This window comes from Lepisosteus platostomus, chromosome 9, assembly GCF_059453375.1.
Source record: "Lepisosteus platostomus isolate fLepPlt1 chromosome 9, fLepPlt1.hap1, whole genome shotgun sequence".
Taxonomy (NCBI): domain Eukaryota; kingdom Metazoa; phylum Chordata; class Actinopteri; order Semionotiformes; family Lepisosteidae; genus Lepisosteus; species Lepisosteus platostomus.
The window spans coordinates 9340792-9367416 of NC_142619.1; the positions used below are offsets into that span (position 1 = coordinate 9340792).

The 26625-nt window shown below is 40.0% G+C and overlaps 1 protein-coding gene across 10 annotated transcripts in view; it reads left to right on the forward strand.

Annotated features, from left to right (window-relative positions):
- The window catches only part of fgd4a (FYVE, RhoGEF and PH domain containing 4a), a 125821-nt gene that overhangs the window by 103 nt on the left and 99093 nt on the right, over nt 1-26625 (forward strand). For 2 of the 10 annotated variants that reach the window (XM_088646826.1, XM_088646831.1), the window contains exon 1: nt 9-590. In XM_088646826.1, coding sequence (XP_088502952.1) covers nt 467-590 — 124 coding nt within the window. In that variant the 5' untranslated portion in view covers nt 9-466. Of the gene's footprint in view, nt 1-8; nt 591-24851; nt 24996-25043; nt 25183-26298; nt 26425-26625 lie in introns of those variants that run through there. The other 8 variants (XM_088646829.1, XM_088646835.1, XM_088646827.1 and 5 more) reach the window with 7 other exon arrangements.

Below are 26625 nucleotides of genomic sequence, written 5' to 3' on the forward strand. Positions count from 1 at the left end.
ACTGCAACAGGACTGCAGTAAAGATAAGCAGGTGGCTGACAGTAAGAGGTTTTGCGTTAGATAAATGTGGAAGGTGCAGAGTTTGGTAATCCTCACATGCGGTCAGCTGTTGAAATGAAGTAGAGCTGCGGAGGAGTCATGCTCTGGGATTTGCGAACTATCCTGCTGGTGGTTCCATCGACGAGAGAGAGGGGCGAAACCCTTAGCAAGTTACTACTGCACTCGAACTTCTGTAGCAGTCAGTGAAGCAGACACTGGTCTTTATACTTCTTCTGCTGACGGTATACAGTCGCAAACAGCACCTGTACTACCGCTGCGTGAATGTATTATTATGTACTGTATAATGAAGCCCGGTACTTAAGATGCGTTGTTACTGCGTCGGCTTTTTTTGCTTTTTCCTTCATCTCTAGTGGAGACTGAAATACGGAAAGGGGGAAGTGCAGCGCACCGGAAAATAAGGTTTTAAATGTTCCCTAGGAGATCTAATAGTAAAACTACCTTGCATCCCATGGATGACTTCAGGAGGGCAGCAATCAGACGGAAACCAAGAGCAGATACTGCCTCGGACTGTGACCGGGAGAACTCTTTAGGTAAGTGATTTCATTCGGATGCAGTTTTGTGAAGAGTGCGATCGGAGTGGCGTCCACACGTTGTAAATGTTTCCCTGCTTCTCTAATCACACGTGCACAGTCAAGTCCTCTTTAATTCCACTTTAGCTAGGTAAGACCTAGACGTAAACAAGAAGCTGGAGTTTAGCTATGACTCAAGGTTGCCATACTTTTCATTTACCCCCTTTTAGGATGAAGAATAATGAGGAATGTGTATCGTTATTTTTTGCTTCTCTCTTTATTGTGGTGGAATGAAACCTGTTAGCGAAATTTTGTGGTTTAAGCTGCGTCATTGTTTTTGTTTACCCGTCCGATGCGTTTTCAATGATAAATTTCTCACGCGTAGTGGAACTGTAGCTGCATACAATACAGTGCTTAATGTACAGACCTGGAAAAGTCAATGCAAGTGACTGCTGTATTTCCAGAATGACTATCATTCCTTATCTTCTGTAAATGGTACGTACTCTAAACAGAAAAATGTTGTAGTTACACAGAGTACCAGAATGCTCAAGAGCACCCCAAAATCAATTTCGGTTTTCAGTTTCCCTAAAGCGAATCGGCCCAGCTGAACAGAACAAATTAATATTTGTATGCAGTAAAACGCTGTATCAAACCGCTGCGTGTCGTAGCTTGTACTGCCTTCTTTCAAAATTCAGTCGGATTAAGTTACACAGTCACAGTAAACGCAGAACTAGGCACAGCAAGATAATGTAATTCCGGAGACTATTACTCAGGATCTTTGGCGATAAAAAACAGGAATGTGTCATGGTATTTTACATAGCCCGAGGACGTTTTAGGTGTGCAGGAGAAAACATTTGTAGACACGCCCTAACTAGAACAGATGCTTATACAATATTAAAAGCCGACAGGATCATCCTGTTCATTTCAAGTGAGTTTCTTCACAGTATTCTTTTGCAATAGCAAATGTTATGAATACAATATTCTTGAAATGTTATAGAATGCTTTTCCTGCCGAAGCGTTTTCTATACTGTATATTATAGACGCGTGCATTATTTTGTACCACTCTTAAACCATTCTGCTCAAAAACTGTTTTACCACCATAGTCTTGGATAATTTCCGAGCGGTAATCAGAAGGTACCCCTGAGATTTGATGCACTAGTTGCAGCTGGCGCAGCATAATTGGTGTTATTTTCTCGGAATGTGAGCCTAAATGCTGTTGACCAAGACCCCAGTATTTAGCTAGAGTGCAATGATGACACAAATCAATTTTGTGTGGCATCTGAAGAAGGCTCCACAGCTGAAACGTTGTGTTTCTTGTCTTCTCTTTTCAGCACGGAATAAACTTTTGCTTGTTCCTTTGCAGCCTATGCGTGCCGACACAGCTTGAAAACATGGCAGTTTACTTACCACTGTAGTCGCAAGGAATAACATTTCTTCCATATACAGTAAATACATTCACAGGATAGTAACACTAATTCCCCCACAATATACCTATTTATCTTACAACCATACAGTACATACAGACATCACATCACTTTCAGTAACCACCCATTCAATTCAGGGTCATGGTAACCCAGAGGCTATCCCGGGAAGAATTGGGCTCGAGGTAGGATACATCTTGGACAGGACACCAGTCCATTGCAGGGCACACAGATACAAACATGCACACACTCACACAAGGGCCAAGTTTACAGAGGCAATTAACCTATCAGTTTGTCTTTGGACTATGGGAGAAAACCCACATGAATGTGAGGAGAACATGCACACTCCATGCAGATAGCATCTCAGGAATTGTACCCAAGGCCCCAGCACTGCAAGGCAGCAAAGCTAACCACTGTGCCCCCATGCCTCCCATACTGTATATAAAGATATACACTGGAAATGTCCACCTCAAAGAGTCGTGATGCAACAAAAACTCAGTAATACAGTGTCAGAATCCCAATTTGGTGACAATATCTGTAAGGTAAGCTTGTGCAAGGAAAAAGATCTGCGTGCTGTGCCTTTTGGTTTTTTTTAGATTGAACCAGTTCTGTCAACAGGCTTGGTTTCCCTCGGCTGGATGACTCAGGGAAACAATCAGACAAAAGGAAGGAGGCCTTCACTATATAGTACTAAAGTATACTATATATAAAAGTACAATAGTGTTTTTCTTCACTGAGTGCTTGCATAAACTGAATACCCAGTCATGCATTTGAAACCTATTTTTGTGTCCTGTGGAAAAAGCTTTCTTCAGAAAACCCATCTAATTGTGATGCTTTTCTTGAATTAGGATATGGCTAGGCTATGATTGGTAGAACAGTAAATAGGTTCCTGTCCTTCAAGGTGGGCTGCTCTTGCAGGCCCATCTCTTGACAGAGGCGTGCAGCTCTCTAGGTTGGCCCAGATCCTTCCCTGACTCCTGCTAATTTGATCCACTCGTATTCTTGGTTTTGTCTCTTCACTCAGTTGCAGCACCTTTACTCTAGCATGTATTTTTTTATTTGAGGAGTGTGTTGTGAGTAATGACTACTCAAACTCTCAGTGCCATTGAAAAGTATTCACCCTCTTCTAATGACATTCCATTTTGCTGACAGATGTGCCTCTACAATGAATTGAATACTTGCGCAATCAAAATATTTTAGAGTTTGATTTTTCTGAACTTATTGCAGACGTTTAACCTCTCTAACCCATAAAAGTATCCAGTTTTAAGTGTTGAACATGAAAACCTTTGCATACATCATGTGTTATTCAACAAAATGAGACATCAATAGGAGGGGGTGAATACTTTTTTCGGACACTGTAATGACAGAGCTTCACGTAGCAATCATATCTTAACGGAGACATTTTAAAAGGTGTCTGGGGGTCTTGTCAACAAGTGATTTTGACTGCTTTGGTAGATTCACTGGGAACGGTTCTGACTGATGAGCTGGTAGGTAACAACATATTGCTTTTGTGTTCCCCTGCTGCTGACTAGCATTCAGAGAAGGGTAGTAATCAGACAGGACAATGCTTAAAATACTTTTAAGGGGGAGCCAGTTTTGATATTTTTGCATTACTTTAAGTAGTACAAAAATAAGTATTTAGAAGTACTTCCCTGTCATTTAGTTGGAAGCTGGCTTCTGAAAACCTTCGATGAGCTGTCCAGAGATTTTATTTTGTCAAACGTATTTGAGATGGTCTGCTTTTGTTTTTCTTTAAAACAGCAAGACCCCAGTTTTCTTGAAAGAATTTTAGACAGTAGACCTTTATTAGCTAGCTGCAGCAGCACAAAGAAGTCTGTTTCCTGTCACAATGTTCAGAGAAAGCAGTCAAGCATTTCAATCACCATTTGTTTCTCTAGTAGTTCCCTTTTTCCTTTCTTTTTGTGTTTGTGCTGAATAGCTTTTGTGAAGTTGATGCTTTGACAAAGTTAAAATTGATTCATTGTATTTTATTCTGTATTAGACTAATTATCAGAATGTACAAATGATGTATGAATATGTAAACAGAGTGCTGAGTCAAAATGCACGGAAATTGTGTTACTGAAGTATGTCAAAGTCTCCTTCACCATACAAACATACTTTGTTAATTTAACCTTCTACTGTTTTTATCCTCCTTACACTTACACTTCTATAGCGCTTTTTCTGGACACTCCACTCAAAGCGCTTTACAGGTAATGGGGACTCCCCTCCACCACCACCAATGTGCAGCATCCACCTGGATGGTGGCTCTCCTGGCCCTCAGTGGTACTCCCTATGGAAAAGTAGTGTTAACCTTGCTCTGCCTGTGTAAAAAGATCATCAGACACAACTCTTGGATGGCCGTAGTGCCTCCCTGTCATAAAAAAAACATAAGATCTTTACAATTGAATTTTTCTGGTACCTTTTTTATGGATCTGTCATTCATATTTGATTGCAGCTGATGGCATTAAAGAAGTCTTGATTCAAGGTACAGTATAGTTTTACATTGAATTAGATCAATCAACACAAACCGGGGTAAACTATATTACTAAAGGATACAAAATTGCTTCATATGTACAACACTGCAAATTATTGTCATTCCTGATCAGCAATACTCAAATTGGCTGATACAGCAATGCTTTTGTCTTGTCTATGCAGTGTACTATACTCTACAACCTCCTTGTGCTGGAGTTCTAACAAAGGGGTTATTGTGCTGGAGGTGGGGTGTGGCGTTTCTTTAATAGTTCAGCAGTAAGAATAATTAGAACTATAATTCTGTTGTTGGGTTGAATGTGTAAGATATGTTTAGCGCTGTAACATCAAAACGGGGCAGTTTCTTTTTTACTCAATTCTTTAGAGTTTGGGGAGGCATGGTGGCACAGTAGTTAGCTTTGCTGTGTTGCAGCAATTAGGCCCTGTGTTCAAAGGGGTGTTATGTTTGTGGAGTGTGCAGGAACCCTCCATGTTTTCATTGGTTTCCTCCAGGTGCTCCAGTTTCCTCCCACACTCCCGAGTCATGGTGGTGCGTTAATTGGTTTCTAAGGTGTGAGTGCATGCGTTTGTATCTGAGTGTGACCCGTGATGGACTGGCATCCCATCCAGGGTGTATCCTGCCTTGACCCAGAATTGGATAAGCCGTTAATGTAAGTGATGTGATGTCCTTGGTATATTTAGGTCTGAGCATTTCAGTTAAATGCTGTTTACTTTTTCTAATATTCAAAGCAATGCATTAAAATTGGAATAATTGGAATTGGAAATTCTATCTTTTACATTGGCTCCTTTCTATATTTAACATTTATTGGAATTGTCCTGGCCAAATTTCCCATTGTCCCTTACCAATCATGGCCTCCTTATAATCCCCATCTATGAACTGGCTTCATTACTCTGTTCTCCTCCCCACTAACAGCCGATGTGTGGTGAGCATTCTGGTACACTATGGCTGCCGTCGCATCATCCAGGTGGGGGTTGCACCTTAGTGGTGGTGGAGGGGAGTCCCCATTACTTGTAAAGTGCTTTGAGTGGAGTGTCCAGAAAAGTGCTATATGCTGTACAGTAAGTGTAAGCTATTATTATTATTATTATTATTATTATTATTAATTGTGGCAAATAAGAAAGCAGTTAACATCTAAACTGGAGAAAGCACATTTTTTACTCTTCCTTATATAATCTTAACTGATCTCTGACCCCAGGTTACATCACTGAGATGGGTCCAAAAGCATTGAGAGATGTTTCGTATTGTTATATCTATTTGAAGGGGCTATTGAAATGTTTGTATAGAAACAATGGTCATCATCTCATTAGTGTCGGCATGTGCAGTTCTTTAGGTCTACAAAGCAATATAGAGTGGTTGGTGGTCTGATCAAAGGAATCCTGCAGTTTACCTTGGTTAATTAGGTTCTGAGCAAATGATTTACAGTGATCAACAGTCCAAGAACAGAGGATACAATAGACAGGTAGACAGAGAGAGAGACCCAGAGAGAAGGGAGGACATGGGACAGACCCAAAGACACAAGGAGAGAGAAGAAAGCGTGTGCCAAGCAAGAGGTACTTGCTTGGATAAGCCATAAGGATTGCACTCTCATAAAGTATTGAACCTTGTCCAGAGAGCTTGCCATCCTCTTTTTTTTAGGAAACTTTGATTTCCTGTCTAAAGAATCCCTAGCTTAAAAATATGATCTCTCCTTGTCAGTGAATGCATTTTTAGGTTAAGGAGATAGGTTCCTGTTCACTTTCCATAGTTATTTTAAGAGAGATTTAATTGTAGGTCATATTTTGTTTAGTTTAGGAGGTGGGTTTATCTCTCTTATTGGCCATTGTAGGTGACATATAGGCACTGTGAATACTTTGTGAAAGTCAAAGTTTTTTTCTGCTTTGTCAAAATGTAGGCCTCTTGGTCACCATGTTGGTAAACAGAGTAACTCATGTTAAATGGCTATGTTGTGTGTTGTTTAGTGTGTCATTGTTAGTATTATATTCTAAATTAATTAATAAATATTTGTTTAACCTTCTGTGCCTGACTAATTACTCTTTTCACCAAAGCTGTGCCAGAGAGCAAAGATCTGAAGTATAATTATATCTAATTATATCAACCACTTGGATATATTCTTGGCATAATCAATTTACAAATCAAATTTACAATTTGGGGTTGTTTTGCTTATTGTTTATCCTGCTCTGTATTTTCTCTATTTCATTTTCTTAACCCCACGTTTGTAGCAGTATCGTCGCACTTTTACATCCTGTGCAAAGGATTAAATTGTAAAACATTTTATTGTGACTATAGTATACATGAATATAAGATCATAAATATTACGGATTCATGAATTCTCCTAATTAATGTCACTCAAAATTTTAAGTTGTTTAAACATTTTCCCTTTGCATAACTACACAAATATACAAATCAATGGATGCCCTCATAAAACGGTGTTAATTGGTCCCTAAGCTATCACTTGGAACCTATTTTCTTCACCGACGCTTTCTACAAATGAGACAATGTGATGTCTGGACTGAAGTGGAGGTTGGTGAAGCTTCTCTGCCGCAGTAACACTTACCATGTGTGGTCTTGATCTGTCATATTGCAGATTGACACCATTGGCAAAAATAAATAAAAAAGTGTTTTTTGTCACCAACATTAGTGCAAACAGTGAAATGGTGAAATAAAACCTGCAGTTTTACCACTACTAGATGTGAAGGTCTCACTGTGCTTATTTTATCTTTGCTATCAGGGGACAATAAGGCCAGTAGATGTTTCTGGTTTTCATTCAGGTTAAATTCAGAATTTTGTAAATTAATTTTGTTTTTAATCAGAGTTACCCTTAACACCAATGTGATATTATTAATCAATATTGCCCTTAAACCTGCAGTACACAAAGTGTGGCTACTTTCTGGTTAATACTGCCATAGATGTCTCATATCCGTGATACTTTAAGTTAGCTAAAGTTAACTTTAACTTTTGAAAGATTTAATTCCTCATTTGAATCAATAAAAGGGGGGAAAATGCTTTCTATCCATCCATTTTCCAAACACTTTATCCATTAAAGGGTTGCAGGGGAGCTGGAGCCTAGCCCAGCAAGCAACAGCCGGAAGGCAGGATACACCCTGGATGTGACATCAGTCCATTGCAGGGCAGACACAGACACGAACATGCACAGGCCAACTTTCCCTGAAGCCAATTTACCTACCAGTATGTCTTTGAACTGTGGGTGGAAACTAGAGCACCTGGAGGAAACCCAGGTTTTCCATCTGAACTTGGGGAGAACATGCACACTCCACACAGATAGCACCTCAGAAATTTATCCCAGGGGACCCCGAACTGAAGTGCACCAATGCTTACCACTGTGCCGCTGTGCTGCCCTGAAAAGGGCTTTCTTGTAGCACTAATTTTAGAATGATGAGAAATAAGGTTAGCTTTTCTACACACTGTGGCTGGGTCACTTTTTCTGTGTCATGTCTGAAGAGAATAAAAATGAATAAGTTTCCATATTTACTGAATGGATAAATAGAAGGCATGTGGAGAAAACTTAATATTAGTGCTTACACACCACTTTCTATGTCCCCTTTCATTCTTTTCCATGTTTTTTTTTTAAATACTGTTTTAAAAGGACTTGTGAACAGCTTACGGGAGATGTTGGTAAAAGCACTTTGTATCATTTCTGTTTTTATCTGCAATGCACCATTGCTCAAACCTCATGAATGACTGAGTCACTGGTTCAGTTCCTTAGAAGTTTCACCTGTCAGGAGTCCCGCACTGACACTCATTTGATTATTCTCTTGTCATTTTAACCTCTTTTGGCCTATTTTTTCTTTAATCTCTTGCACGACATATACAGCATCCTGTTAGTTTTTCATATTGCTGTTTATTTAATCTGAAATGACTGAGAAAAACAGGTCAGCAGGGTTGGATAAATACCCATATTTTGTTTGATGTTTGAAGGCTGAAAGCTTTGCCCCCCCACCAGCACCAGTTTCCTGTGTGTATTCCTTGGCTTAAACAGGGTAAACTAGTTCTCTAGGGGTATATCCTTGTTCTATTGGCCAAGTTGAAAATCATCCAGGCTATGTTTTTTTACATACATAGATGTTGTTAAATGAAGCCCTATACTACTTTCATTTATAATAAATTTTAACTTTCAATGACCTTTCTAGTTGTGCATTTTTATTGTATCATGTGTCAGTTTTTTGCTGCCCTTGTGGGATGATTCAAAGAACAATCGCAGGTTGCGCAAAATATCTTCTTGCCAGTGAGGCAAAAACCTAATTTGTATTTAATCTTCCAGAGCAAAAAGGTTTTGCTTTTGTGCATGCGGTTTTGCCTTATGCAGAGCGTTTCAGGATGTGTTTTGTGTTTTTCAAAACACTATACTGTAGAATTGTCATAACTGTGCCACGTGAATTGGGGATAAATTATAGCAGTAGTTTAGATATTCTTTTTTAAATGGCTGGTCTATTAGAAGATATTACTAGTGTTTTAGGTTTAGCAATGAGAATTGGATGCAACACCAGCTCAGTACCCAATATTTTCCTTAAGTCCGAACAGAGTATTTCCTTAGTATTAGATAGGCCCAATTATAGTTTAGGTACTTGAAAATCTATGCTCTTTAGCACTTTTTAAGTTAACAAACTCTTGCAGTAGTTTACATTTACATCTCTAATGTCATGTGTTGGCAAGTGCTTTGCAAATAGCCCATAACTGGTTACAAAATTTGTTCTTCATATTACTAGAATTGGAGTGGAGTAGCGCCTGCCACACGGTTGCAGGATTCTGTCAGTCAGGCATCTGTTTGTGTGTAGTTCTCCACCTTTTTCTGTCTCACTTTCAGGCCTGTATTTTTCAGGCTCTGGCTTACTGCAAGCACCCCCTAGAAGAAGTGAGTACTTCCTGGAACTGCAAGAGTGGGTAATTGCAGTGGTTAGACAGACATGTTGAACTCCCCTAAGGCGAGATAATTGGAGAACAGTCATTAAGACAGTAATAGTATACACTTGAAACGGCTCCAAGAAAAAAGAGGTTAGGCTTGACAATCACCATTTTTCTTCCCCTGTGTTTTACTCTGAGATGACGGCTTCACTGAGACACCTCTTTATCTGATGTTGTTTGTGTATCCATAGGCCTCCACCATGGGAATCTTGGATGTTTCTTTCCCACGATAAAAAGAAATGGTTTAGCAGGGACTGAATTCCTCCAGGTTCCAGGCACACAGCTGATCTTACACAGCCCAGCTGGGGGCTGGTTTAAAAAAGCGTTTAAAAAAGCCTGGCATTCAGCCACTAGCTCATAAGTGTGACGGCACAGCAGTGCACTGTAGCTGTATTCTTTTCTTATTCTGGTTATTGGTTTGATTCTTAAAAACTTCCCTGCAACTCACAACTGGCAGCCCCACTGAAGCTCAGCAGGTGTGATCCTGGACAGGACCTGGATGGGAGACCTAAACTAAGAAAAACTAAGGTTGCTGCAGGAAGAGGTGTTAGTGGGGTCAGCAGGGGGCACTCACCCTGCGGTCTATGTGGGTCATAATGCCCCAGTATAGTGACAGGGACACTATACTGTAAAAAGGCACCATCCTTCGGATGAGACGTAAAACCGAGGTCCTGACTATGGTCATTAAAAATCCCAGGGCGTTTCTCGAAAAGAGTAGGGGTGTAACCCTGGCGTCCTGGCCAAATTTCCTATTAGCCTTTTCCAGTCATGGCCTCCTATTAATCCCCATCAATGAACTGGCTTCATCACTTTGTTCTCCTCCCCACTGATAGCTGATGTTAGGTGAGTGTACTGGCGCATTATGGCTGCTGTTGCATCATCCAGGTGGGGCTGCGCATTGGTGGTGGTGGAGGGGAGTTCCCATTACCTCTGAAGAGCTTTGAGTGGAGTGTCGATCAGTAAAGACAGCAGCAAAGACAGCTAAAGGAAATCATGTCTTGGGGATCAGGAAGTAGTGTTGGTGGAGCAACAAGTGTTGCTGACCAATTATAGCAGACATCTAAGTGAGTGCTCAAGTGTGGTTACAGCCCGTAACAACACTGTTGCAGTGTGTGTTTAATTAAATACTTAAGAGTTAGCTTGTCTGTCTTCATAAAGGATCCTATGTAGTTTCTGAAATGTAGGGGTGCTATGTTTAAGTGATTTGATGATGTTTCAGGGAAGGCATGGTCCTAGAGTGTCTGAATCCAGCATGGTTACTAAATATTTGGAACAATTTAGCTTTGACCACTTAAGAGGGTATTTCTACAATTAAGTAAATCAGAAATTATTTGAAAGCAAAATACTGTTATGTTAGGGTATGTTATATATATAATATTTACTGTATAGAGTGAATATTTTGTTCACCAATATGGAGTTTACTCTCCAATTTAGCCACATAGTACTGACCATCTTCAATCTGAGTGGAATGCACAAGACCTGTCTAAGAGATGCCCAAATATATAATGAAAAAAGTTATTACGATTTCTTATTTTCACCTTAGAAATAATGCATTAGACAATGTTTATCACTACCCACTGAAGCTAAGCAGTGTTGAGCCTGGTCAGTACCTGGATGGAAGACTTCCTGTGGAGCTATGGTTGCTGCTAGAAGTGGTGTTAGTGGGACCATCAGGGACCCCCACCCTGTGGTCTGTGTGGTTCCTAATGCCCCTATACTGCTATACTGTAGTGTGCGCCGTCTTTTGGATGAGACGTTAAACCCAGGTCCTGACTCTTCTTAGTGGTCATTAAAGGTCCCTGGGCATTTCTCGATAAGAGTAGAGAATTATCTCAGTGTCCGGGCCAAATTTCCCCCCTCGGCCTTTACCGTCCCCATGTATATTTATTGTCCCCATGTATGATTGGCTTGCACTTGCCCTGCGATGGACTGGCAGCCAATCCAGGGTGTACCCTGCCTTGCACTTGTTTCTTGCCAGGTAGACTCTGGCTTCCCACGACACCAAATGGTATAAAGCAGTTTGGCAAATGACACGACAAGGTATATCAATGTCTGATGCTGAATGCTTGATTCATGCATTTATAACATCAGGGCTTGGTTTATGCAACTCTGTATTCTTTGGGCTCCCTAACACTCTTCGTATTAAGTCACAATACAGTATGTCAATAACTCTGCAGCTAACCTACTAACTCACACCAGACACTGGCAGCAAATTACTCCTACACTTACTGTAAGTCTCTGCATTGGTTGCCTATAAAGTCATGTACTCTATTTAATACAAGATCTTGTTATTGACTTTTAAGGCTTTAAATAATCTGGCTCCATCATGCATCTCTGAAGTCCTCAGTGTTTACGCTCTCTCCTGCAGGGTCTGCTCAGTTGAGGCTGACCTGTACCTCACTGTGCCCAAGACTAAATCTCTCACCAACAGTAACAATCTGACAGTGCCTTTTCTGTGCTCCTTCGTTATAGATTGGCCTTTCCTTTGACTATGAGAGACAAGTTCTTTAACTCTCCTTAACTCATCTAAGATCACCCTTTTAGTACGGCTGGTGTCTGATTGCTCTATATTCTACCCTGTATGTTTTTGTTTATTTTTCCTTTTTATTTCATTTTTACTTTTTACTTTTCTAGTGTACTTTCTTTATCACTATGTACTGTACAGTGTCATTAGGTTTGGAAAGGCACTTAAAGTATAATGGCATATTATTATTAAATAATAATAATTTTAAAACAATTCCAGCAGTTTGGGCCTGCTCCTCAGACTGAAACCTAACAGGCATTACTGAGTAACAAAGAAACCATTAATACATTTAAGGAAAGAGGGCTGTGTGGTTTCATAATTGAAGGAATGGTTTCTTCCTTATACTATCCTCTAGGCAGAACTTGTATCTGGGATGCATAATTTGGGGAGAGGTCTGTGTGCAAACCAGCAATACCTCCCTAAACAATTATGTCTCAGTTATGTAGCATTGAGGCTGGTCCATCTCTATCAGTACCTTTACCTCACAGTATCTCAGTAACACAGAGTTTGTAAATAGGAAGAACAGCTACTGTGTGACAGGCTATCAGTTATTTGCTGTCCTGGGGTCCACTGTTGCCACTAGTTGCTACCTTGACTACATTGTTTTGTATTTTGTGTTCTGTTTGTAGTTATTGTAAGTCGATTGTTGTCTTTTAAGTTTCTTTAAGTTATTACACCACCAGTGAACTGACAGAAACAAAACAACCATTTCATTGTGCTATATTTTAATAGTTACCACCTGGGCAAGCAGGGGTCAGGACCTAACTAGGTTGTTACTATATTATTTAGTTTGTTGACGCACGCCACGTTTTGACGATATTAAAATCCCGTAGCTCTCGAGCGCCACAGTTGGCTATTCCTGACTTGATTGAAATTGTATTGATTTGAAAGGAAAATTGATTAAAACTCACAAGTGCTCTACTGTAAGTGTTTACAAAATGATGACTTAAGAGATGGCCTGTAAGACCTGCTGACTGTCAGCCTCCAGGGTGGGTCACTCATGGAGTTTTAAACAAAACTTTACAAGGATCCTTATTCTGCCCATTTCCACCTACCTGTGTTTAAATGAGCTTCATGAATCCTTCTCTCCAGCCCCTCTTTGACTTTGCAGTAGATTTCTGGCTCATCTCCTTCTTATTAGTGCTTGAATATTTCATATATTGTGATAATTTTCTTGGTGGTAATTAGAGTGCCCTCCATTAATATTGGTACATCATTATGGATGGTTAAATATTAAGATACTATATAAGTGTCAAAGACCATGTGGACAGTAACTACAGTACATAGATTTGTATTTAATTGGATAGTTTAGTTAAGATATCTTGGCTTAATGTTGTCTTTATGCTTATTAATAGTCTTTAAAATGTTATGACATACTTCATTCTTGAATATGTAGGTGATTTATTTGTCACACTAAATTTCTTCTTTACCCACTGATTGTAAACATCATTAACTTCCTCAAGTGTTGTAACTCTGCATATAAACAAAGATTTCAGACTATATGATGCAGTTAGTATATTTAGTAGAGGCTTTTAGCATGAGTCACTGTCTGCTTTTTCTATATGGTGTAATTCACAAAATTAAGGTGATTTAGCATGTGTAAGGGCAATTAAACTGTTCATCATCAAGCTTTTCTGGAGTGGCTTGATGTTCGTTAGGAACATCATGGTGGGAGTTTAACTGCAGTTCACGATGAATAACAGCAGCCAAAGATTGAGAGAAGGTAGAATTCTTTATTGAGTTGCGAAGACTTGGCTTAACCCCCTTGGCTGAGGGCCAACCCCCTGGCCATTGGCCTGGGAGGATAGGACCCCCAAAAGAACCAATCAGAACCCCCAATCACCAGTGCAGGAAAACAATGGTCCTTGACCTAAATTCATCCGAGGAGAGAAAATGCTTGTTTGAGGATATCAAGGTTGGTTTTAATATATGCATGATAGGCCTCTGAGTTGTTTGATAAGATAGTCTGGGATGCCTTGTCGAGCAGCAGAGGAAGCAGCCCCTGTTCTGAAGGAATGGCTAGAGAATTGTTTCCGGAAGAAATCCAGCAGTTAGGAGTACATTGTGAGAGAGAAACCAGCCACGGGTCACGATAAGGTCCTTCTCGTTTACAGAGGATCAGTAGGCGAAGCTCTGGCCAGGGCGTGAAGTCGCACGTAATTGGATAGAGGCTCGTATGAGCTAATGTAAGAATGGAGTTATATATAAGGGTGCCGGACCTGAACTGATCAGTTTTGCTTTTCTTGAGATAGAAGGTTAAAGTATCGGGAGATAAGATATTGATGTCGGATAAGCAAGGTTGGGAAGAAGGATCAAAGGATGCAGAAGTAGCAGTAAATTCAGAGCGTCTCAGGAAGCTGAAGAATGCCAGCAGAAACAGGGATTCAAGTGTGCTGTCAACCCAGCGTGAGTGGTAACTAGATCTGAGAACATGAATGCAGGATTCCAGGATGTCTGAGGTGAGTGGTGTGCGTTGATTCTGAAGGGGTTTCCCAGATCGCTGGAAGCCTTTTAGAAGGAGAGTGATTGGAGGGTGAATAAGGGATGGACAGGTTGTGCCAAAAGGGAGTTTATGGAAGAACTGGATGCCACTGAGGTATGCCTTAGTAGTGGATATCCGCACATTGAGTGAGTTTCTACAATAGCAGATAAAAGACGATATGGTGAGAAAATCAAAAGATGGGAACTTTGTGTCTAGGAGATGGGAAATGCTGAAGGATTGGAAGCCCTTCCAGGCAGTACAGTACGAACTGAGAGTGCGAGGAGCAATCCCCGATAGGATAGTTTGCTGTGCCGGCTAGAGATAGCGATGGAAAGGATGATTCAGAAGAATGTGAGTTCTGAATAAGGAGGTATTGTGCAAGGTTTCAAGCATGCATCTGGTGCCAAGTTCCTGAACTTCTGAAATTGAAAGTGATAGAGAGAATCAGCTATCCCTTTGAGGTGGCATGGAATATGAGCTTCAGCAAGAATTAATTGATTTGTGAGAGAAATCCATTTAAGGCGTCAGAGGAATTTCCTAATGGATTGGGGCGGTGACCTTCCTTTGTTGATTATGTGAGCTACTGTGATGTTATCCTAATAAATAAGAATGGATTTTTGTTTCCAATTGTCACCCCAAAGAGTAGCAGCAACAACTGTTGGGAATATTTCGAATAAGTCAGAAGACCGCTCGGCAAGAGGAATGGAGAAGCAGGCCAAGGGGCTGTGAACCATTGGCCTTGGTAGTAACCTCCAAAGCCAATAGAGGGGGCTGCATTGGTAAAAAGCTGGATATCCGCAGGGGCAGACAAGAGATCATTGTAGACAAGAGATATGCCGTTCCAGTTGGCCAAGAATAGCTGCCATAGCCTGAGTTTGGATTTGCAGTTAGCAGAAAGGCTTACATGATGGTGAAGAGGCAAGGTCAAGAAGGTAGGAAATGAACGACCGGCCTTGAGGAATGATGCGCATGGTATAATTGAGGTGGCCAAGCAGGGAGAGAAGTTCCCTTTCTATGCAAAATTTAGCAGAAGAGTAGGTAGAAATATACAGCTGGTTCCGGTCGGGTTTGTCATGAGGCAGGGAGGCAGAGAAATCGATGGAATTGAGGATGATCCCAAGGAATTCAGTAGTATGGGAGGGGGCAGATGTTTTGTCTCCTAGGTTCTTAAAAACAGAAATAACTGTGGAGGAGGCTCTTGCAGGGGGAAAATCTGTATTGAGGAAATAATCAAGAAGATGGTTTGGAGAGGGAGCTTGTAGTTATTTAAGAGGATCCAGTACAGAGCTTCAGCTAGGGTGTCAAAAATGCGTGGGCTACTCTTGCAGCTGAAAGTTCAGCAAACTGCAAAGAAGAACTTATTCCGCCAATAAAACTCCAAAGAGATGCCAGAAGTCGGGGTCAAGAGTTTTCACCTTAAAGGCACTGGAGATGTCAGCCTTTGCAAGCCAGGCACCTGGACCTGCTGTTTGATGAGTGACATAGCATGGTTTATCGTGGCATCATGCAAGAAGAAGTTGGAGCTAGGAATAAGACTATTGGCGCTTGGCACGCAGGAGTTATGTGGAGCTGACAGGTCAATTATGCAGTGTTTTTTACCAGAGTATTTACCAATAGGGTTGATACAGTATGTGGGAAATGGCGGAGAATCAAATGGGCCAATCATGAAACCTTTCTCAACTTCGGGTGCCAGCAAGGAATCCATGGACTGAGGATCGGCAGTAGCAGATTGCACATTCCCGCAGATGACAGGGGAAGAAGAAAGTGTGCAGAAGCCTGGTGAGAACCCAAAGGAAAGGCCATTGAGCAAGATGTGGGTGGAAAAGGGTTTGGGTGGCGGAGAAATTCGGACGCAAGAGCAGGAATGTCAATTGAGGTAGATGAATGAGCCAACAGTCATTTGGGAGTGCACATGGAAGGGCAGGCGGGGGCACACTGGGCAAGCATGAGCTTCACCGCAGAAGCTGCAGGTATGAAGGAAGCAGTACAGGACGAGGAATTAAAGTTATTGCAAATTTGTTGGCTTCCAAACACCACGAAAGGGTGACTGGACTGAGTAGAATTGAAAAAGACCTGGTGGAAAAATTGGTATTGTGGAGGAGAAGAGGCGGGGTCGGGGTCAAGCTTGCGGATGGTATCTGGACAAAGGTTCGAGGCGTGTGACTGGTTGGAACAAATGTCACAGGAAAGAGATCTGATGCCAGCAAATATACGGCAGTAAAGCTCGATGTCAAGGCTCCCCAGTACGTGCACTGATTCCACTGGAGTAGGCGGGCAGCAGCCTTAGCCGAGAACTGCTTATGATAGTCATAGAACAGGGAGTCCCCAAAGCAGACCGATAAATTGATGCGCATGTAATCATCAGGTTCCTGTTGATTATGCACATGATGTCATGAAAGATGCTGAAAGCCAGGCAAAGCTCAGAAATTGTGAGGACTGAAGCAGAGTGAGGATCGGAAGATTTGAGAGTAACGAAGACTGTACCACAGTTGACTGTTCTAGAGTAGGAGTTATAAGTGGAGGAATAGAAAGGGTGAGCTAGATTGACATCTGCACCTCTTAAAATTTGCTGTCGGAGTGAGAGAGGAATGGGAGGAGGACTAAACACCAGTGCATTAGGAGCAGCTGAAAGAGGAACGGCTTTTCAGAGAGAAAAGTCCCTGTTATGGGGGGATGAGGCAGGAGAGATGGGAGCGGGAGCATGACCAGCGGGTGGTGCGGGAGGGAATGATGGGTTGGATGAAGGCGGAGACAGAAGAGAGTGCAGAAATGAAATTAAATAGAGAGGAAGGGATGGGGGAGGGACGTGGACCTGGGGCCTTAGACTCGGCAGCGTGGGTTTAGAGAAGAAGGCTGGGCAGAAGAAGCAGGGTGCAGTTGCCCAGAAAAGGTAAGGGTTGGTTGAAGAAGAAACACAGACGAAGATATAGCAGGACGAGACACAGCAGAAGACGCAGGTGAAGTCACAGGCAGCCTCAGGGTCCTTGTATAAGGCTGGGGAACAGCGGCGCCAGGGAATACTGTGGAACTGCAGTTTGCTTTTTTTAGACTGCAGATAGATTCTGTGAAAACATAACTTTTTTGGGAGCATTTCTTTTAAACCGGACACTGTGTTTTCGGAGCGTTCTCTGAAGGCTTGCCACAGTCCAGTTGGTAATCACGGGAGATGACCAGGAGAAGGAGGAGCGGATATACGTTAAGCATGGTGAGGACGTTTACATGTGAGGCAGGGGCTGCTTGGAGAATTCACCGTAGAGGAAGGAGAGGGCTGGATTTGTGATGAGGGAGGGACGATGATGGCAGAATGTAATCTTCAGCGAGGAGCTGAATCCTGTGAGGACTGGCTGGGAGTTGAGCGGTGCTGGTAGGAAAGCAGGGGATGGAGGCGACGAGATGCTGGTAAGAGAAACAGGAGGAACGTGCTGGTCGAGGAGCCTAGGGGAATCCTTTGTGCTGCCGAAAAGTTATTTGTCGGCTCAGAAGATTTGCAGATCCATGAGTAATCGAAACACGAGAGTAAGTAGCGCTGGGCAGAGCACATACTTGTACGATGCAAAAAACGAGCCATGCAAAAACGAACGCAGAAGGACAGAGGGTGACGTTTGATATATACGTATGGAGACTGAGTGCTTACGTCAGAATTAGTTTGCAGCAGCTGAGTTTATTGAGCTTGGCTGCCTTCATTCCTCCAGAACTTTCATTAACCACTCAATTTAAATAAGAGTACCACATTCATTGTTCCTGTGTTATTTAATCAATCATATCCTATGTTATTTGTCAATCATGTGATTGACAGCAGTGACATGATGTGAACTCAATGCTGGTCCTTTAGTATATACCGGTGATCATTCATTTCTTATCTGCCATGCTGTATGGAGAAGGCCTACTGGTCCTTAAGCAAAATTATTTCTTCTTGAAATACCTTTGAAATGGCATATCCATGCCTGGCAATAATTTGATGTTTTGCAGATTTCAACTTGTCATTTACAGTGATGTTTGTGACTTTGAAAGTACTATCCCCCATCGATTGTGTGGAAGATTTTTGGATTTTGGATCTCCAACCTTTCAGAAAATTGCTTTTTTATTTATTGCCAATTATTTGCATATACCCACCGGATTTGGAAGAACACATTTAGTGTTTTTGACTTACTGGCTCACAGCTACAAACTCCATGACTGAACACAGAAGAAGAAGGAAGTTGTAGGGCAACCCCTCTTACCTGTGCACATTCAGGCCACTTGTCTTTTAACACCTCACGAGCAACGCAGCCCTAATTTGGAGGTTCAGCACTGATTAGAGGAGAGAGTTGCCTGTAGGATCCCAGGGGGAAACAGGGGTTACTGTTGCTCACAGAGCTCCCCAGGAGCTCTGGCAAGGAAGCCACATTATCATCTTCAACAATTTGAACGTGTTGCTCCCACACAACTGTCTCTAAAAAGAGGGCCTCCTGTTCTTAATTTGAAATGCACATTCCCATTGTTTCTACCTTAAACCTCTGTGTTTCTCAATGAAGAGGTTGAATATTTGAAGAAGGTTCCCTTGTAGTATTCTGTGCTCAAGAGATTCACCCTAAAAGAATTGTAGCACATACTGTATCTTTAAATTGAGGAATGTATCTGGTCACTTTTCTTTGGACTGATTCCACAACAGCAGTATATTTTTTTAACAGGGTGACTGAAATTGTCCATACTACTTGAAATGAGTTTCAGTAGTGCATTTTACAATTTAAGCATAACATCCTTTCATTTAAAGTTCAAAGGGTAAAATATATATCTTAGCATTCATTCTGACTTTTTATTTTTTGTGAATTCCCCATATTGTCTAGAAATCCAAAATGATGCCAACATGAACACCTACTGTTAGTTTTTTTTCATAGTTTTATCTTCTTCAAGTTCCATTTTAAGTGTAACCTCCTTTGCAGCTTCAATAATATTTACTTCTACTCCTCTGATATATTTTTATACTAAAATCTAGGAGTTAGATGGCCTGTCAATAAGCTGATTGTTTTTTTCAAATTACATTATAGTATGATTTCTCAGTAATTATTTTCTCTAAACCATAATAACCAAAACAAAAACTGCTATCTAACTGCTATTAGAGTCCTTACTATGCTGTTATAGAAACTTTTTTTCCCCCTGACTAGACAAGAGGTTTAACTAATTCCAAACCAAAACTCTAAAGAGTGATAACAGTTTAACTGTAATTCTTTTACTCATCTCTATCTCTTTGGTGCCATAGGTTGTGCATGAGCAATATTTAGTCTTGGAAACAAAAAACATAAGGAGTTATAACTATAAACTGATTCAAATATTCAAAATCTGACACTGTACTTCTTTGCAATTAAAGAATGTTATTGCAATTGGAGGGTATTGCAGTACCCAGCACTGTAAGTGCTGTTGTTAGACTGGCAAAGAAAATGCGTTGTGTGTAAAGATTGAGTATTGTCACCTGATTGGGCAATTGGGGTGTCAGTGGGACTGCCTCACAAGTCACACCCAAATGCACACTTTTCACTTACGGCACACGCACACAGTCACAAGACACTCCCAAACACAGAAGGTAAGTGCTGGGTACTGCCTGGGGTACTTTTGACGTATGTCATCCGTGATTAGTATCAGTATATCATAGTGGTTTTCACATTATATTTGAACATTTAAATTGATTGGAATAGAAATTAATTGCACTTGTTGGCAAAAACGTTTTGAACCTGAACTTGCTTAGTTGGTATTCTAGATTTTTTTTAAAAAGAGAAGGTTTTGTTCCACACAGTGCCACAGTCAGGACATTCTAGTCCCAGCTACAGTAGTTTGGTTCTCTATCCTCATATAAAGGTGGGACTGATTTTAGAAGACGGGAGTCATACAGGGAGCAGAAACCTATACTTTTGACCGTTGAAACACTTAGATCATCCATGGGATGGGATGATAACGCACTGCCCTTGACAGCCTGTAAACTAGTAGAGATGAACAGATTATGAGATAAATAATATAGGAAAGTCTAAAGGGCATACAATTCATACACCAAGCCACAAGGAAATAGGAATGGGTAAGAAAAAGGTTAGAGTATTCTTAACAAGAATTGCAATATAATGTCACACCAGGCTGAAATTATGCTAAATTCATGCACTTTCTTTTGTCACTAAGTGTTGCCATCATCTGCTTCTTAATGAAAAAGCATATATTGCTCAGAATCTCCAAACAACAGATTTAATTCAAGTTTCTCTTTACTCAACTAATTGGTGTGGGGGGCTCTAGGATTGAAAGGATTGTTTGTACTGCCAAGCTGAATATTCATTGCTGTGGTCATGATTCTACATTTTGGACTTACCGGTTGCAAGTTTATTTATGTTGAAAGTGTCAGTAACAGATATATTGGCTAGTGAATTTTTGTTAATTCATCCACAACTGGACACATTATTAAAATTCCTAAAAATGATGAATGTATGACTGTTCCAGACACAGAAAATCTGGGTATCAATGTTTATCTTTTGTCGGTAAAAAAATCTCTTAACCTTTTCCTAACAATTAATGAAGATAATGTTCTAAAAAACGGCTAGGATGCAAATCTGATAAATTTCTCTTCTTAAGCTTCTGGCTCTTTCCAGGTATGCATATTCAACATTTTGCACTTGATTTTGGAGTAGCTATACATCTGCACTGGAGCATAAACAGAACATATAGGTCTGCTGGCTTTCACAGCATGTCTTCGGGGTTGTGTGTGGACGGATCTTGCATGGGCTTGATAAGAAGATTATGAAGTTACTTGCATAAGGCTTTGTTTACACTGTACCAGTCAGAGAGAAGTGCAGATATTCATTTATTAAGGAATGTGTAAATTATATTTGGTGTGTACTTAAGCACACACATAATAACACACCTCAGCATTTTCAAAACAAAATAGAGAGGACAAATAACTGCATTTTACTTAAGAAATAAAGCAAAAAGTATAAGAATGGAGTTACCTTCAGGAATTCCAAATCAGTACTGTATGTTAATTTCAGGTATTTAGAGTTGGAATATGATAGTATTAATTCAGAATCTAAAAGAAACTATACTTATTCAATAATTTCTTTGAGAATAACATTTTAATCAGCATACTGATTGCATAAAATTGCACCTTTGGAGCTTTGATTGTGGGTTTAACAGCACTAGTACATACCAGTAGAGGTATATATGATATATACAGTACAGTGGTGTGAAAAAGTGTTTACTTGTGTTATCTTTGTCTAATATTTCAATTTGTTTGATGATCTGAAACATTTCAGTGTGACAAACATGCAAAAAAATAAGAAATCGGGAAGGGGACAAACACTTTTTCACATTACTGTATGGTATATATCAAAATCTTACTGAAATTTAGAAAATGTCCTCAATGTTGGTCATGAAAACATTAATTCTTAAATTATAAGCTGTAGGCTTTAAAGATAATGCACATTTTAAAATTAACAAATGGTTAATGTATTAAAAAACAGCACAGAGTGAATGCTCAAATCTGGATGACGTAATTTTATATTTATTAGTACGTACTTATATGCTAATTGTATACTTTACACTGCTCTTCCTGATTTATACAAATAATCTAGATTCTGTTGTAGTTAGAAAAAACAGATTTTCAAATGAATGCTGTTCTGTCACTAGATGGCATCAGAACACTCAGTGTATTTTGTTGTTCACATTAAAGCCAATCTACTGATTGAGTGACAAATGCAGATATGGATGTTTGGGGTTTCATTGTAAAATATATTATTTCCTTAAAATGTTGATATTTTATCTCAAAATAATTACTTTAGTTCTTTTAAATTTCAACAGAAAGAATATCCACATTGAGAGATTTCATATTCTATCCTATTCTCTGTAAATTATATACATTTGCAATATATGAAATTATTTGCTTCCTGAGTATGACTCAAAGTCAAGACCATTAATAGAGGTTTCAGACAATGATGACAATGATGTACTCCTCCTGTGTTGTGTTTGTGCCAAATATGACACTTTGCATTTACAGTAGGCCAATTACTTCCATTTCGCTTTTGTGCATGTTTGCAGTAACACTTTAATGCTTTGTTGCTGTTTTTGTTTGGGGGGATGACCTGATCTAGGTAAGATCTGGATGGTGCCATACACCTTCCAGTTCTTAATAATTGTCTTCACTGTGCTCCAAGGGATAGTTAAGGCCTTTGAAATCTTTTTATATCCATCTCTTGCTATGGGCCTTTCTATAATCCTAGAGATTTTTTGATAGCTCCTTGTCCGTAATTGTCACTTTACTTTAAGATTGCACTATCCAGTAAAGGAGACGTAAGTTTATTCTGAAATCATCAAAATGACTGCAGCTGAACCCAGGTGGAGGCTAATGATTTGGAAGGTAATTGGTTACACCAGAGCTAAGAAATTGCTTTTTACGAAGGACTGTGTACACATATCCAAGCCATTTGTCTAGGTTTTCATTTGTAATGACTTTACAGAATGTTTAAACATTTGTTTATCACTTTGGAGTGAAATAAACAATTTTAAGTTTTTTAAAATTTAAAATAAATTTGCGCAAAATAAATTTAAGTAAAATAAATTTTGATTCAATGTGATTCCAGGCGGTTAGGCCACAAAATGTTACTTTGGAAACAGTGTGTTGATTTTCTATAGTCACAGCACTGGTTATTATTTCTCTCATGTGGAAAGCTTCTATATTTTATACTGTTACAAAATGCTTTTCCCCACTATTAAAGACTGATATGGGAAACTCTAAATTATAAATGACAGGAAGGGTGGCAAACTTAATCTTGCATTTAGCATGATTTTAGCTGGTTCCACCCTGTTTGCATTGATATGTAGCTAATATAAAGGAAGGAGCAATATTCTAAAATTCCCAAGCCCTGCTGCTGAGTCAGCTAAAGGCATCGACCATGGTCAAACCAGTGAGGTCTGGACTATAATAATTACCTGGATTTATAGATTGTTATTCATCCCAAAGAATCCCATAAAGTGCTTTACACATAGGTGAAGATTCACGTTCTGCAACAGCAATCCCACTACTGCTGATCAGATAGCTGTATGAGAAACTGTTATACCAGTTGAATTAAGGGGTCAGGTGATTGTCCCTGTGCTTAATTGGGAAATTCATCAGGAGTAGCAGCAGTCAGATGTGCAGGGATCTACTAACAGTCTCCCTCCCTGAACTGAAGGCCAGCCGGCAGCCCTAAATACTTAAATACTTGATTTTGTTGGGTGGATTTGGTCATTAAATTTTTAGTTTAGTAATTTGGTAACTTAGTTTGGTGGAAAAAAAAGAACATATTGGGTAATACCCAATTTTCTGGGACAATGGTAAATTAATTATAAAAAACTAGTAGACCAGATAATAGTTGTGGTGGTGACAATGCCACCATACTACCATGGTGTTTGAGAGTTTAGTTTGTGAATTAAGTGTTTCAACAACAGCACATCATTAAAAACCAAAGTAAAATGCCATCTGCAGAAGCTCTGTTTTAGAGGAAGTATTCTTGTTCTTTTGCATTGTAGTGGACAATGACTGTCTAATAATAAGCATGTTTATAAAAGCACAATGTGAAACATGGGAGGGGGTACAGCTGTAATTGTTGTGAAGCTTCCTTGAGCAACAGTTCCTGATCTATAAGGAGCTTTCACATACTTTCTACTGCTTTGGCCTGACCGTCTCCTCTCTTCCTTCACCCAGACGTCACAGACGACTGAACGTCTGAAACTGCGTGTTCTGGGATTTTATTTTGTTAAACACATGGCATGATGTCTGCACTCTTGGAGGGGGTAGAACAAAGAGATACTTTTTGTACAGCAAGCAGGGGATTCCCTGTCCACCTTCAGCAAATTTCAGCTCCCGAACCAGGGTGGTACCCATTGCTTCTTCTATCTTCGAACCCCACAAAACACTGTCATCCAATAACAGAATCCAGAATAGGGTTCACCTGGCACTCTAATCAGAGGCTCTCACTGAAGGAGTGACTCAGGAGTCCTCATGGACTTCTTTGTAGTCTTTTCAGGAAAAGTAAGGGAAAAAATGTGAGTTTGACCAACCTGTTGAGTCACACAACAAAAAAGGTTATTTGGAGGCCTAGCTAAGAATGCCTATGTTTTTTTCCCCCACTACTAGTGTTTCCTGTCTTGTGTGCTTTGTTTTCCTCTTGGAATGACCAAATCTAAGTCAGTTCTGTTGTCAGTATACAGCTCTAGTGCAAAAGAAAAATGCCTTATTCTTTCAGTACTTGGCGGGGAAATTATCATGTACCATCTTGAGTGAGGCTTATGGATGTTTCCTAGGGAAGTGTACGCATTCTGTTTGGGTTTGGTAATGAAGCAAAAATACAGCAGCCATTGTTAATTAATTGCTCTTATTGTTAGGCTGTGATACTTGGTCCAGCGCTGTGGTTCTAGGGGAAGCGAGGCTTATTTATATTGGTGGTGCTTTGTATTGCAGTGCAACAGGAAGTTTGGTCACAGCAAAGTCGCAGAACTCTTTTCTTTTTATATAACTCTTTTCACCTCTCCTGCCGGTGAGACAAAAATGGACTACCTAGCAGCACATCACAAGATGTCACGTTGTTGTGTTGTCTTTACTGGTAGGTGATGAGCAACTTTTACCTGGGAGGTATTGGCTGTTCGGGAGAGATGTCTGACTTGCTTGTCATGTTAAAGCTGTTTAAAACCCAAGGCAGTCTGAGCTCAGCATTCTGTTTCTCACCCCGAAAGGGCTTTGGATACTGAAAATGCACCGACGACGCAAGTATTGGTTTTGGAAAGCTAAAGGTAACCTATGTTTCTGTTACTTTTTACCTAGGCATGACTCTTTTACTCTTGGTAGCTTTGCTGGAATTGCAGGTATGGATTCCATTGTTAGCATTCTCTAGCATTAACCTGGGACAAAAACAGTGCAGTTTTTTCTCCTTATTCATAACAAGAAACTAAGGCAGTGAACTTTGTTCCCTGTATGTGGGAAGGGAATCAGGTCTCATTACACCACCTTATTTCCCTTCCAAACAATGATGTTCATATTTTGGATGCTATTTTGATTTCCACAAATTGTGAGTAGGAAGGAAAACTTGGGTACTCCTGATGAGACTGCTATCAGAAGATTTTTCTTGGTTAAATGGAAAAACAAAACTGCTCCAGTGATAAAGAAAATAAGTTTTTTGATAGTCAAAAATATTTAAAATATTTAAACATTTTGTAAGAAATGAAAGTACTTAGTGAACTAAATGAGCTGTTCAGGGCTTGTTACAAAGAATAGAAAATCATTTCTTTAAAAAATAATTATCCAAGTAAAAAAAGACTGAATAATGAATAACGAGTTATTATTAATTATTTAGAACATAACTATTCACTTTGAAGACTTTTTATTCTTGTTCTCTGACCAATGTTATTAATATTTTTGAAAACCTTTCCAGTCTCTCCTCAAGCTTAAACAATCTTTTTGACCTCTCAAAAGTCATCAGAGAACTGTATTCTGCAAAAAGTGCGGCAGTGCTTCTGCAGCGTTGAAGGTTAGAATAGTACTGTTTCTGGTATTCTAGTATTACTTCAATTAACAATATGAAAGGTGCTAATTAGAGGTGAAAACTATTAGAAAATAAAAATTACACTAGCCTTTTCTTTCTCCACTAGTAAATAACGTGTCTAAACTTAGGGTGAGAGATAACAGATGTTTTTTCTGTGCACATTTTGAGTCTGCCCCATGCATTTTTCTCAAGCTGGTGGTTTGTTTTTTTAGAGTGTTATTATTTTCTTGACCATGGGAATGATTGTTTCACTCCACTCCCCCCCACCCCCCACAGAAAAATTTTGGCATCCACTGCCAAGTCCTCCTTCATGTAACTAGGGTGGCTCTTAGGGAGTTTGAGGGAGTTGCTGCCTTCATTCTTTCTGGTGGAAGAGGAAGGAAAAGGGTGGGATGTGAGCTGCTGTAACTGGTTGGTCTGCTGTTTTCCAGAGCTGAGGGAGTGAGCCGTTTAACCTCTTTAATCCCATGTGTGAATTGCAGCGATCCCATCAGTAGGTGACAAAGAACTCGTTGTCTTTGCGTATATTGTCCGAAACTAATATTGATATGATAAAGGGAGAAGATTTGAACACGCACTCACAGGCATGATTTAAGAATCATGAACAAAGTAATTCATCAGTTTTTCAAGCATAGTATTGTTTTGTTAAACTATGTTTTCTGTTTTAATGTTTTTATCATGTTTATTCAGCCTA